The 13954-nt window shown below is 42.7% G+C and overlaps 1 protein-coding gene across 2 annotated transcripts in view; it reads right to left on the reverse strand.

Moving 5' to 3' along the window:
* The window catches only part of drosha (drosha ribonuclease III), a 92611-nt gene that overhangs the window by 30057 nt on the left and 48600 nt on the right, over positions 1–13954 (reverse strand). For both annotated transcript variants that reach the window (XM_034861545.1, XM_034861544.1), the window contains exons 23-24: positions 7859–7929; positions 197–241 (exon numbers count right to left, since the gene is read on the reverse strand). In XM_034861545.1, coding sequence (XP_034717436.1) covers positions 197–241; positions 7859–7929 — 116 coding nt within the window. The remainder of the gene's footprint in view (positions 1–196; positions 242–7858; positions 7930–13954) is intronic.

A 13954-nucleotide genomic window follows, 5' to 3' on the forward strand; every position in this document is an offset into this window, starting at 1 on the left:
ACACACACACACACACACACACACACACACACACACACACACACACACACTTACAAACACACACACACGAAAAAACACATTCAGGCTGGAAAACTTCAAAGGAGAGAATGCATTTGTGACTTGCGGGTGAGGTGAGTTTTAATGAGAGGCACCTAGCCCAAAATAAACATCAATAATAAAACATCTCTCAACCAACCTGCAGGGGATGTTGAGGGTAGTTGAGCCAGACCTCCTGTAGGCCCTGCAAAGACAGAAAAGAAAGGGGAAGAGAAATGAGCAGTCAGTGGAAAGACATTTTAATGTATTACCGGTAGCAATAAACTAAATAAACTACAACAAAAAACAACATTCCTAACAATACTGTATAAGCAGCAATAACAGCCTCAAATAGTGTTTGCTCCACAAATAAAACCATGCATGATAAGGTGGATTTCTAAGAATTTGAACATTTATTTTGCTGGATTTCATCAGCCTTGTGCACTTTCAGTTATTTAATAGTAGTACTGAAACTTTTCATTGGCTACTCCAATGGACAAGAAAGCTTTACACTATCATGGTTCTAATGTTAGCCTGTATATATAAAGGGAAGAGAAACTGAGAATCGAAGTTAGTTAAGAGGACCAAAGCCCACAAGGTAAATGGACTGCATTTATGTAACGCCTTTCTACCTTACCGGACAAAGCGCTTAACAATTTGCCTCTGACTTCACCCATTCACACTCATTCATACATTATTTGGTGGTGGAGCTGCCATGCAAGGCCCTTTGGGTTCAGTGTCTTACTCAAGGACAGGAGGAGCCAGGAATTGAACCATCAAGTTTGTGATTAAAGGATGACCCCCTCTACCTCCTGAACCTCTGCCTGGCAGAATGTGGTCTAAGAAAAATATAAATAAATAGTTAGACAACAATTTCCTATTTACAAATGCGCCCAGCAGACATTGAGTAGCATCAGAGTTTATCTGGGGTCATTTTATTTGGACATAGCGAGGAATATAGGTCCAATATTAGCTCTGTTTTGCTTCTGGACAACTATCCTTTTTAATTTATAAGTGCAAGTTTTCTCTCTTAGCAGCAATTCCAAACTGTTAGAAAATAGCCCAAATCTGCAACAGAAGTTTTTCCGTCTGTAAATTGAAATTCCAGAACATTAGAGCAACTACGGCTCCCAACTCTGGACTTAAACATGGCTGAGGCATCTGTTATTTTTCTCAAACGGATGTCCATTATTGCATTTAAATCCATTTTCTCTTCAGCTAGTAAACTTATCTTTAAATTTTCCCTTATTAGCTAATTACCTAATTAGCAACGCTGAGAGCAGAGGACTCTTATTATGAGGGCCTTATTTTATCAATTAGAATTTGGCACCAGTGTATCAAGATATCATATAGCATGAACAAGGACAATGATGAATACATTGTGTAAGTGCAGCTTTAAAAATAAATGAAGTGAAAAAGGACATGACTTTATTTTTGGTAATACACCAACATAAAATGCTGGGGAACATTTTATTTACTTTTGACACTTGACAACTCGCTCTTCACCGATGTCAGAGACGGCTGCCGTTTCTCAATATTAAGAATAAATGTAACACTTTTTGATGATGTTTTGTTGTTGATTCTTCGGCAAACAAAATAACTGATTGGGATGATGGGTCACAGACAGTTCCATGCCAGGGACACAGCATTCCTTTAGTCCAAGGGCTTCCAGGTGCCTTCATAAACCCAAATGGAGAAGCGTCGAAATAACAACAAATAAGTCGGAATCTGTCTTTCAGATCAAGAGGTCTGTGTGTTGACCAATCACCGGGGAGTGAGTAGGGGGGTGGGCACATGGATTTGAACAGAAGGCGAGGGGTGTTGCGGTTTGAGGGTTAGTGGGATTTGAGAAGTGTGTTGTCCCCGGGAAACCACATTGACAGTGCTGCACTCCTTTTGGCTCCCATGCTGGTGGAGAGAAAATTGTGCAAGGTCAACATGTTTCCTAAACACGACTCTGAGGTAACTCCTCAAGATCCAATGGTAGAAAAGACAAAGGCTGAAATAGACAGCAAACAGAGAGAAGAAGCAGAAGCTGTGGCTCTTAAGTTGTTGCCAAGGACAACGCCAGTCAGAAGCAGTTTGAGGCCTGGGGTCTAATGTTGGGTGAGTCATAGTAGTGATAGAGATGTGGCGAGGGCCTCTAAAGTACAGTATCACTCAGGTGTTTAAAAGGTTCAAGGAGATAAACCTTTAAAATGCGGTGCTAGCCCACAGGGGGGTTGTGTGTGGTCAGCAGCCTCGAATGGGCGCCTCATCTTCTCATCCTACCCAGCTGGCAACCCATCGCCTTGAGCTGCCAATGAAAAATTCATGAAAGTGGTCAATACATTTGAGCAAAAGCTTCCTTTTGGTTGCTTGTCTCTAAACCTGGGACTGGAGTTGAAAAGTACATTGCAGATATCAAGTCAACACGGAGCTTGCTTGTAAATACAACATGGGATTTTATCATAATGATTTTCCAGCCACGCAAATTGCCATAAAATACACAAGAAAGTGATGCATCTAAAACGTAGGACCCACACGCAGGAGGAAGTGAAGTACACACAAGTTGCTTTGGCTTGTGAACGAGGCTTATGATTAAAATCCATCCACAGGGCGCGCATGATCCGCCCACATGCTGTATATAGACCGAACAGCTAATGTTTCAATTACAGCCATTCCAAAGACAAGGCAGACAATGATTAAGCCAGCATCGAGTGGGGATTTAAGAATAACAACAGGTTTTTTTTTTTCTTCCTTCCTCCTCTCTCCCCCCCAGCATGTGGAAGGTATAATTACTGGGGACACAAATCAGCATGTGCAGCAGCTGAATCCCAGCCATTTGGAGGACGGAGCTCTTGTGCTACAAACAGAAAAAGGAAGAAAAATAAACGTATGCAAACATGTTTATTTGAATGTCAACAGCTTAACCCGTAAGGAGAGTTGAAATTAAAAGCAACTTGGTCAAACCTGCTATGGTCTCCATTTTAAGGTGGGCTTTAATCAGCGAAACTATAATTCATGGGGGGGCAGGCTCAGTCATGCCCATACTCAGGGCTCACAAGCCAACCGTGAATAGTCAACGCCACTAGAACCCATAACCACAACCTGGGACTGGTGGCCAGTCCTTATTGGGACATAATGGTGCTCTTCTTTGACAATGATCAGTGTTTTTTGAACAGTTCGTCTATAGCTGCATTTATTGTTGAGGTGAAGAGCAGAACTTTTACAGTTCCTTTGAGCAGAAACGTGTATGCAAATGTACACTGAACCCCGAGTTGCCCCTAATGCTGCGCATCTGAGTGTGAATGTGTGTGACATGTGTGTTTCTGTGATGAGCAGGTGGCACCTTGTACGGCAGCCTCGGCCAGAGTGTATGAATATGTGTGAATGGTGAATGTTTCCTGTATGATGTAAACGCGCTTGGAGTAGTCGTTAAGACTAGAAAAGCGCTATATAAATACAGCACATTTACAATAACCGAGTAAAAAGAGAAGTAGAGTGTATTGTTTGTGGTTCATGGAAGGGAAAATAGAAACACTCAACTCATTCTCAGAAAGGCTTATTTCCAGTGGATGATCTTTCAAAAAGGAAAAGTAATGAATAATCTGTGTTCATGCAGAAAGAACTAGCTTGAATCCACCTAACAGAGGGAGAGGTCACTGTTGATGCAAGCCAGTGAGGTGACCTTAGTATGGAGGGAGTTGTCAGCCAGTCTTTCACCTGAATGACCATGTAAGCCTAGCACACTCTACTGGTGTACTAAGTGATCAAAACAACACCATAGTGAGTCATGATTATCAAATACAGTTAAAACCTGATATAAAGGCAATTTTCGCAAAACCATTTAATTCGGAATACATACCAGAACAGTTAACCATATCAAAATGTGGATAAAAGGCAGAAAGAATCAAACAGTTGATGCCACTTGCCATCAAGCTGCTTTAAAACCCTTTTTAGCAATGCATGCAGAAGTGAGGTAGGCAGAAAGAAGGCTGGGATACCCATACCACCAAAAGCAACCATCGCAGTGCCATGGTGACCATCTCAATTGTCACAGCAACCTTTGTTGCAATTGCAGTGTCTATGCTTGTGAGGTGGTGTTAATAAAAGCCAACAGATTAGCCCACGGGTAACTAGTGGGATCATCATTATGATGACTGTTCCTCAAAAGAGACATTTCCCTCAGGACAGATCAGTGGCATCAACATCTTTCCCCAACTATATTGCACTGCTGTTGGGTCCAGATTGAGAGCAAATGAGCAGCTTCCATTGAAAAAGAGGCTTCCGGTCTCTCTACTGATGCTTTAATAACCTCCACGGTTACATCATTAGCAAATTAGCATTCATTGTTCCTACGGGCATCTGTGTGCAATGAAGCTCAATTCCATCCTCAGCAAGAGCCCCGTTGTTGTGAACCAGTGCCAGCAAAGGTGATATGTTGAGAGAAAAACAAGGGGACGGAAATAACTGTTGCACTCCAGCCATGAATGCCATAGAAGAGAGGGGAGGAAAAAAACTGGGCTACTGTTTGTCTGGCTAGCTCTAGAGGTGGAAATGACATGTAAGCTTTGTCTTAGGTAGTCAGTTCTAAATTCTTCCCCCGGAGTTGTGGTGCTGTTGTGATGACTTGTCACAAGAGGACTGGGGCAAAACATCTGTGGGGAGGAATGACATCCTGGAGTGTTAGAGAGAGGAAAGAATGGAAAGGAAAGAGAGAAAACAAGAGCGGAGCAAAGGGACACCAGCCAGCATCCTGTTGTTACAGAGAGAAAAGAAGGGGAAATGGGATTGATCACCCATGTGTGAATGGAATACTATACCAACAAATTGGACCAGCAAAACCTTGCCGGGTGTGATAAAGAAAAATGTAGAGTCCTTCAATTTTGCACTGCCTCTCATTAGTTTGGTAATGTGCTGTGAGAAGACCCATTTGAAAAGTGTTAAGCTAGAAATACAGAAGGATGCGAGTAGTCCTGCAGACCAGAGAAATGTATCTCAGCCGGTGTCCGTCCATCTCTCTGGCCCACGACTCCCCACCCCCATACCCATCATACCACCTGGCTTTCTGGTCTGTGTCCATCTGTCTCCTCTCAGATTTGTTGACAGAACAGCCATCAGGGAGATTCAGCAGGGGGGTGACAAGCCATACAATTTCAACCCTTAGTCTCCATGTCTAAAAATTCGCCTGCACAACTCCACATGCAACCCAACCAATATGCTCCCTCAGCATCCATAATTGTACTGAATTAAGTGTGCTATTGAGAACATTTAATGGCTGTAATTTTTATCATTGATTGTTATGATGCACTTTAAAGGTATTTGATAGTGGAACTTGGACTGTGCAGAGCATAGCTGCAGTACAACTACTGACTTGAATGGCTGACAGGTTGGAGGGGATTTGTGTCGGGAGCAGAGTCATCTTTTTTACTTTGCCCCCTTGAAGAATATGCATGGGCCCGAGAATCTGGTTTGTTTTCACTTGTATGACCAAAGTGTGTTATTGGCATTGAAAAATGTGTTTATTCTAAATGTGAAGGCCATGTACAAAAAGTTGTTAAATCATATTCTTTATCCTGTTTAGATTTGGAGTAAGTTGTTTATGCTTTCATAACCCATATACGGACCACTTTAATTCCTTTGTTCCTTGCATAAGCAGCAAAGCCTTCACTCAACTGGTATTGGCATCCTTTTACAGGCTCCCAGTAGTTTTTAGAAATGATTTTAAGATACACTACCGGTCAAAAGTTTGGGGTCACTCACACATTTCCATTGTACTCCATTATAGACAGAATCCCAGCTGAGATCAGTTGCCTTGTTTTTTTTAACCAGGGCAGCAGTTTGCAGATTACATTATGTGCTTACATAATTGCAAAAGGGTTGTCTAATGTTTTCTTAGTTAGTTTTTTAAAATAATATCAGATTAGTAAACAGAATAAGCATTAGGAACATTGGATGAATGGTTGCAGATAATGGGAAATGTAGATATTGCATTAAAGATCAGCCACCCACCCAGATCAGCTGGTATCCTGTCTATAATGGAGTGAAATGGAAATTTGTAAGTGACCCCATACTTTTGACCGGTAGTGTATATATATTATTTTTTTTACTTAAGTTGAAAGGTTTAGCTCCTGACTACATCTAAGCTTGAATGTCTATATTTACCATTGATCTAAGATCATGTAATGCAGTTTTCTAGTTATTCTTTAACGGATGGATTTTGCCCACTTGGGTTTGCTTTTTCCATAAAACATGCTACTAATACAGCCCGTCTTTATCTTTTTTTTTACTACTCATTGCACATGGATGCTCCCCTATCTATTCTATCGTGCATATGGAATTCTATCAGAAGCATGCCAAACTTTTCTCTCATCTGTTGTCTCCCTCGGTGATGAAATGAACAAAAACACAGCGGGTATCTTCTGTAGCCATGGGTTCTCAAAGTACTCAATGCTGCTGGTTTATTTTGCATTAGAAGATACAGTATGTTTGTGAGGGCGTGTTTATCCATGTCTGTTGACTGCAGTTTTTTACGTTATTGATGGCAACAGTGTACCCCGTTCTCTGCCTGCTCGTTACTTATAATAAGTGCTTGAAAGGCGTTTTTCAAATTAAAATCCACATATGCTCAGCATCTGAAAGAAGTCAGTCTTCACATAGAATCTCTCATTATACAAATAAAGACCTCCAATTCATTCAACTAAATAACTTGATAACTGTCAACTTTCATGGCCAAAGGATGACAGTAAAACAGGACCAAGGATGTTTCAGCTCTCCACAGGGAAATAAATACTCTACAGTTGGCACTCAAACACCACGGCTGGCCACACAGAAGAAAAGAATCAGTGAATTAAAAAGGCATGGAGAAAAATCAAGGAAAAAATGTTCTGTTGATAAAAGTGATGGATACGTTTTTTTTTTTATTATACACACATAACCAAAATATTGGTCTTGAACCCTTTTCGTTTTGTAATGGCGTGCATGCTATCACATGGGAAAGGTAACTACACTTACATACTGTGAATTGTTTGGTTATTGAATCGTGAACCTAAAAATCAGCATTGAATCGGGACATTTTCTGAATCGCGGACCCTTATTGTGTAGTGTGTTGGGAGTCACCAACTGAATCTCAGACAAACACCCTCAATAGCCAATTAGAACAATGCCTGCTGCTACATACTAGATGCGCTGCAGGTTATTTAATTGACACATAACATTTCTTGCCAAGATAAACGCAAACACTGATCATTCATTACGTCTTCATGCCGGCTGATCTCACACACACTCACACACACACACACACACACACACGCACACGCACACGCACACGCACACGCACACGCACACGCACACGCACAAGCACGTGCCTTGTTTATGACTGGCAAACCACATTGTTCCACACCTCCAGTTCATTTCACAAAATATACAAACCCTGCTATGTCTTCATCCAGCTTTTCTTTATTTTCCCCTCAGTCTTATCTTGTTATCTTTTTGAATATCAGTGCAGTGCACATAATAAGCAGCTAGTCAAAAGCATTGCAGAGTAATTCAAGATTATGGCAGATCTACCATTCTGAGGCTGGCAATGCTTCAACAGCGTGCAGTATGTAGTGGTGCCAAAACATGTAGTGTGTGGGTTTAAACATGTTGGATCGGTAAAAACATTACAGCTATGTCATCCCAAATTAATATATAAAACTCACAGTTTATCTCTATGTCTGATGTGTAAACACACAAGTGTCCACAAAAAGAGACATACGTTCATGAAAATACACATCCTGAATCTCAAACTACAGAGTGGCAGAGGGCAGAAACCAAATTAAAACATCTTGTCAGTTACCTTGGTGTTGAAAAGCAGTCTACCAAAGAGCTGCCGGGACTCGTCCAAGCCTCCTTCCAAATACACGGCACCTAAAACAGTGAAAAACAAAAAAAACTAAGAATTAATTAGACAAAATCAATACACCGCTTAATTGGGTAGTGTGCACAAACTCTGAGGAGTATTTGCTGGAAATTGTGCAGGATAATTTCAATAAAGGCCCCAACAAACCAACCAGATAATCGGCCATCTGGCGAGGTCGGTGACTCAAGTCTGGAGCCGGAGAAGCCGGAGGCCTTCATTTTGGCTGACTCAATGACCAATCTGATTGGTGGAGTGATGGCCCTTGACTAGCAAATCAACGCTCATATGTTAAAGTCCTTACCGGAAATGACGAGCGGGATGAGCGTGACAAATGCCTCTCAAAAAAACTAAAATCTTTCAAACTGACCTTTGTTGATCAAACAGACAGATTTAGCAAGTCTATGGCCTATTTTTCGCTTAAAATGTTTTCAGAAGCACGTTTGGGTCGGCTATGTTTGTAAAACACGAGCCTGCTGTTACTATGGACACGTATTATGTCTCGCGAGCACGCAGATCGTACGCTCAAGTTGGCGTTGCTTTGGTGTGTTCCGAGGCAATTTATGGACCGATGGGAGCCAAATGCCTTTTCTGCCGTCAGGCTGGTGTGTTAGAGCCTTTATACGCCAATCCCACACAAATTCAAAGTAACTGGGAAAAGCATTAGATTTCACCACTGCATTGCCAGTGTGAACAATTTCAGACTTCTCTCCTAATGGAAAACCTCAAATTAATTGAACTCGGCAATGAGTTATAATTGCTTTATTAAAAGTAGGAGTGCATTTTTATTGCTTTTTGCAGTGAACATGACCTCGGGGTTCCTGTGCAGATTTCCACCCCCCCCCCCCCCCCTACACTGAGATGGAACTGGCCAAGGTCACATAAATATCAAATCTGTGGCAGGCTGAGCCTCTGTCACATGCTAAAGCATGAATAGGCCTGGCAAACAGATACAAGCCCACATACAGAATGATGCACTTCATGCTCAAACCATTCAGGGACAGTGTGCACAAAACTATTATGTTCTCTTTGTCACTCGCCTTCGCACTCGGGCATGACTTATTTGTCCTGATGTTCACACAACAAACAGAATGTGTCAAATTTAACTTGAATTGTGAGGGGATAAAAATACAAACAACATACACCAACGCACAAAAGAGAATGGACAAAGAAAAACATTGGATTTGAGGATTGGTCCAAAATTACAGAGAGCTGCTGTCAAAGCAACCAAGGAGCAACACAAGTGTCCCAAATGTCTCTCTCTCCCTGGAAATTATATGCAGCATCTCCAGCTCCTTCTGTTGCAATAGTCAGCTCCTTTGCACAAGTCAACACTCCTTTGTGTGTTTTGCTCTTATACTGTTTCTACTAGAATCAGTGGAACTATCATGGTGCCTTTAAGCTGCATACAAGTTCCAACCATCACACTTAGGGTGGCTCATTCAATTTAGAAAGCAATAACCACCTGGCAAATTGGGTATACAATCGTGCAGTGGTTTTTATTATGTGCATAAATGAGCCGGTGGAAATGGGGCGCGGTGCGGTTGCAAGTCTAAATGCGCAAACTGCTTTCATGGACAACATCAAAAACATATGAGGGATTCATCATCTGGGGAGGAAAACTGCTTTCAGATGGCTAACAGGCCATTTACGCGCACACGCACACACACACACACACACACACACACACACACACACACACACACACACACACACACACACACACACACACACACACACACACACACACACACACACACACACACACACACACACACACACACACACACACACACACACACACACACACACACACACACACACACACACACACACACACACAGTAAAGATGCAACCTATATAACTGAAACCATAAAGAATTACAAACAAACTGCCGAGCAGAAGAAAACAAATGCACACACTATCTATCTGCCCTTTACGTCTCAACAGAGGAATTTTCTACCAGCCATTGCCCAAATGTTAGTAAAAATTTGATTAAGCCTGACAACCTTGTCTTGCCCTAGCAGCTCCTTTGGCAAGTAGCAGGCTCTCATTTATTTAGAGGCCCTTTACTAACATAAAAATCGAGTTAAGTGGTAAAATAATGAAAGTAGCTTGTGAATTTGGAAGGCACCATTCAATATGGCTTTAAGACTGAGGAGTCATTTCCTGCAATGCTTTGAACACAAGAGTCTATAAATCATATCTATAAACTCTTCTTGAAGTCCACACAAGCAGCAGGCCCCTCCCCCCATTGCAGATGTGTATCAGTAAGCAAGGCTTCTGTAAACTTGGCATGTCGGGCGTACGTCTCACTGAGGCTGACCAAAGGAGGCTCTAGAGAGGAGAGCAGTTCTTTGCAGGATGTTTTCCACTAAGCATTAGCACTGAGATTTGTGTTTTTTACCATAACGTGGACCTCAGTTCTAGATTCTGCTCCGTAGCAGATGTTTCCTCTTGAGACCAGCTGTGGGAGGATAAGAACTCCCTCCTAGGACCAAGATTTGAATGCCTTTCAACCCCCCACTCACAATGCATTCATGTGTGTGTGAACACTGAAGCTAGGTGTGGGTGTGGCCAGGAGGCAGTTTTCTTCATGTTTTGATGACACAGCAGATCTAGAGAGTTTCCCCAAATGGAGTCCATGAAGTCGTTAAAACTCAAAGTTTTTCTTATTCGATTTTCTAAACTTCTTCCAAGAGGAAGGAGAAAGTGTGTGTGTGTGTGTGTGTGTGTGTGTGTGGGGGGGGGGGGGGGGTAAGCAGGGAGGACGGGAGAAACCAGGAGAACCTCCAGGGATTTAAAAAAGGTATTATAAATCTCAAAGCAACACCTTTGGTGTCAATCAAAGAGCTTGTGCATTAAGAAACCAAGATATGCAGTTAATTCTAGCGAGAACACTCTTGACAAGGCGGCTGGCTGTGCAAAAATTGTGCCCCAAAGCAATCCAATCAATCGCACAACTTTTCGCAATCAAACGGAGATCTGTTCTTCACAGTCCACCGCATCAGCCTGCAAAGTTGCAGCTAACGCCCCAAATGCACACGGCCCACAAAGACGCCCAGGCAACTCAACCGGCAATTATATGTTCAAATCACTCCGCAGCTCATCTTGCAGTAACATCATGCCCTGGCCAAATCGCTCTGCCGTCTCAGAGCTCCGGCACTAGCCAGCGCACTATAAGGGAGGCCTATTAGTGAGATAAACCTGCCTAGAGTATGCACATGAAGAATCCCTGACAATACGGTGGGGACACTGGATTTGAGCGTGCACTGCCTGTGCCTTTGGAAACTTCCAGGAAAATGTGATTCACCAGCTTTATTTTTTCTTTTCTTTTTAATCCCTCAGCGAATGTATTTTGTTTTTACTCACAATTTGAAATAACCAACTTAAGAACTAACTAAGTATTTAACATAAAGTTCAGTGCAATTGTTTCAAGGTAGATTACCTATTTGCTATTTCCATAATTGGACACCCATACACTGCTCTTTGCAGTCTCTGCACACTGAGCTTGGTGAATCTAGGTATTTTCCTGACTTTAAACTGGACCAAAAGTGGAACCGTAGTCCAATGGAGCCCACCCTGAACTGATAGTGTAGATGTGGTACAGGTTAGAGAAAAAACTGTGTAAACACAGTGTACTAACCAAGTTTCCATCAAGTACCGTGTGGACGATATCAGTCATGGCCAGAGAAGGCCGGCCACTCTACACATCTGTCAGAAGGCTAATGCAGACAGCCATGCCAAGTGTACAGTGTTATGTTTAGGAATAGAATTCCAATGTCTGTGGGTTTTCAGTGACCAATAAAAACACAGAATCAGGGGCATATGAAACACCAGCGGCTGACAGTCCCATTAATAACCTAGAATGAATTATTCAAAAACGCTCAGGCTCTAATCCATCAAATAATATATTAAGCCGCTGCCTCTCCGGCTCAATGGGGGCTGAAACAGCAGACGGACACAGAAAGCAACACATTAAAAGGCAAAAAAATAAACAAAACCAAAACATGAAAATAGAATTTTCACCACTGCAGCGACCAAGGCAGGCTGAGTTCATTGAAACATCAAACATATTACCTTTCAAAAGGAGGCTTGGAGCAATGGGGTGAGATGGAAGAAACAAAAAAAGAGGGTGCAAAAGAAACCAACTCCACCACTGTTACCATTGCTGCAATTAACAAAGGAAGCAGTACTCGCTCAATGAATACACCGGCTGTATTGTGTATGAATCTGATATTCAGCGAGAGATAATCCTTTCTCTCCATTCCTTTAATAGGAAGAGCTTAGAAAGGGCCCTCACAAAGGTTCACCATCTGTATCCCCCATGGCTGCTGGCAGCCTATAATCCACAGATCAACTGTACAAGGAAATTAGGGCCATAAAAACAGAGTGGTGCCTCTTTTCTTCTTCGCTCAATTCTTTTCAAACAGTTCGGCAGGAAGGAAGCGACGTGGCTTATCAGTGAAGAAGACCTGAGAAGGAAACGGGAGGGCAACAGGCGTGCAGACTTGCTATGAATAAGCAGAGAGAGAAAATGGTTTCTAAAGACGAAGAGGTAGTGGGCAAGAGCAAAAGCATAGAGGGAGAGGGTGAAAGAGAGAAGGGGGGAGGGGGGCGGTACAGAATGGGAGGTGTGCAGGCCAAAAGAGCCCAAATGAGAATGGCCCACTTCGGCAGAAGTTAATGACAGAGGATCAGAAAAGCCAGATTTCCATTCAACACTTTGAATTATTCAGGGTTGCAGGGCACCCATTTGCATTGCAGATGCCTTTGCTTTCCATTCCTCTACCGCTCTCCCTCCATTCTTCCTCTCTCTCTTTAGCTCTCTCCACTTTCTTTCTCTGTCTCGAGCAAGAGAATGGCCCTGCCTCAGGGTTAGGAGATAGACACATTCTCGGCTCCACTGAGGGAAAGCCTTGCCCATGCAAAGCAGAGGATTATCTGCCATTTCCAACAAAGCCCAGGTTCAATGGTCACTGTGGAAAGGAAACAAATAAAACAAAGGTCAGAAAACATGCATAGTAAGCCGTTAAAGCTATCTGCCAGGGCCTTGGAAATATTATGAGCATGTCATATTCCATCACAACTTTCAGTGTACGGAAATAGGCCCATTTGAATTCTTAGCATGTGCACGCTTGAGGTGGAAAAAAGTATGTTAAAATAGAAGAAAAAAAAAAATCAAAAAATGATGGTACCTTCAGACATCAAGGCAGCGACACACCAATGTGCATGTCTGTTGACGGGGTGCCTGCTGCTTTTGGGAAAGTGGTGGTTTGACGTCTCTGTCAGATGGAAAAGTGTGCGTGAGGATGAAATGAAACGTTTGTGAGCCCCTCGTGCCATCCAACGGCACGTGTGAGCGATCTGAGTTTGTCTTTTGACAAGAAAATGCTCTCTTTTTGGTGAGAGAGTTGGAGGGCTGGAGAGGGAGGAGGGTGAGGGAGGGAAGAGAGGGGGAGTAGACAGAATGACATGATGACTCATCATCTGCAAGGCTCGTCTTTCACCTAATAACACCCAAACTCTAGATCATGGGGGGGGACGCAACGGGACATAAAGAGTAAGTCAGAGACAGGGGAAGACGGAGACAGACTGCTCAACGACAAGGTCTGAAAGGAGGCATTTGAGCTAAAAACAAAAAAATGAAATGAAGATGACAAAAGTCTCAGTGAACGAAGTGAGGCAACATCAGAAGGCATTTTCAATAGAAGTGACTTTTCACGTGTCAAATCTGTGTGTATGTGTGCGTGTCTGCGGTGCGGGGGGGGGAATCATTTTGGAGTTAGTAATCTCAAACCCATCACCACAGGGTGCTCTGACAGCTGTTTTCTCCCAGGTTCCTTTATAACAGCGTCCCTGTTTATTCATCACTTTTATTAAGTTGAAATTTGAGATATAAAAAGATAGAGAGAGGGGGACGACAAAAAGAGTCATCCAGAGTCGTGACCCTGCTGCCTTGCTCCGATGTGCGAAGCAATGAGGCGGCGACAGCCACAGGACAGAATAGATTAGGACTTTGTCTCTGCCGATAAT

The sequence above is a fragment of the Etheostoma cragini genome, chromosome 22 (assembly GCF_013103735.1).
Source record: "Etheostoma cragini isolate CJK2018 chromosome 22, CSU_Ecrag_1.0, whole genome shotgun sequence".
Taxonomy (NCBI): Eukaryota; Metazoa; Chordata; class Actinopteri; order Perciformes; family Percidae; genus Etheostoma; species Etheostoma cragini.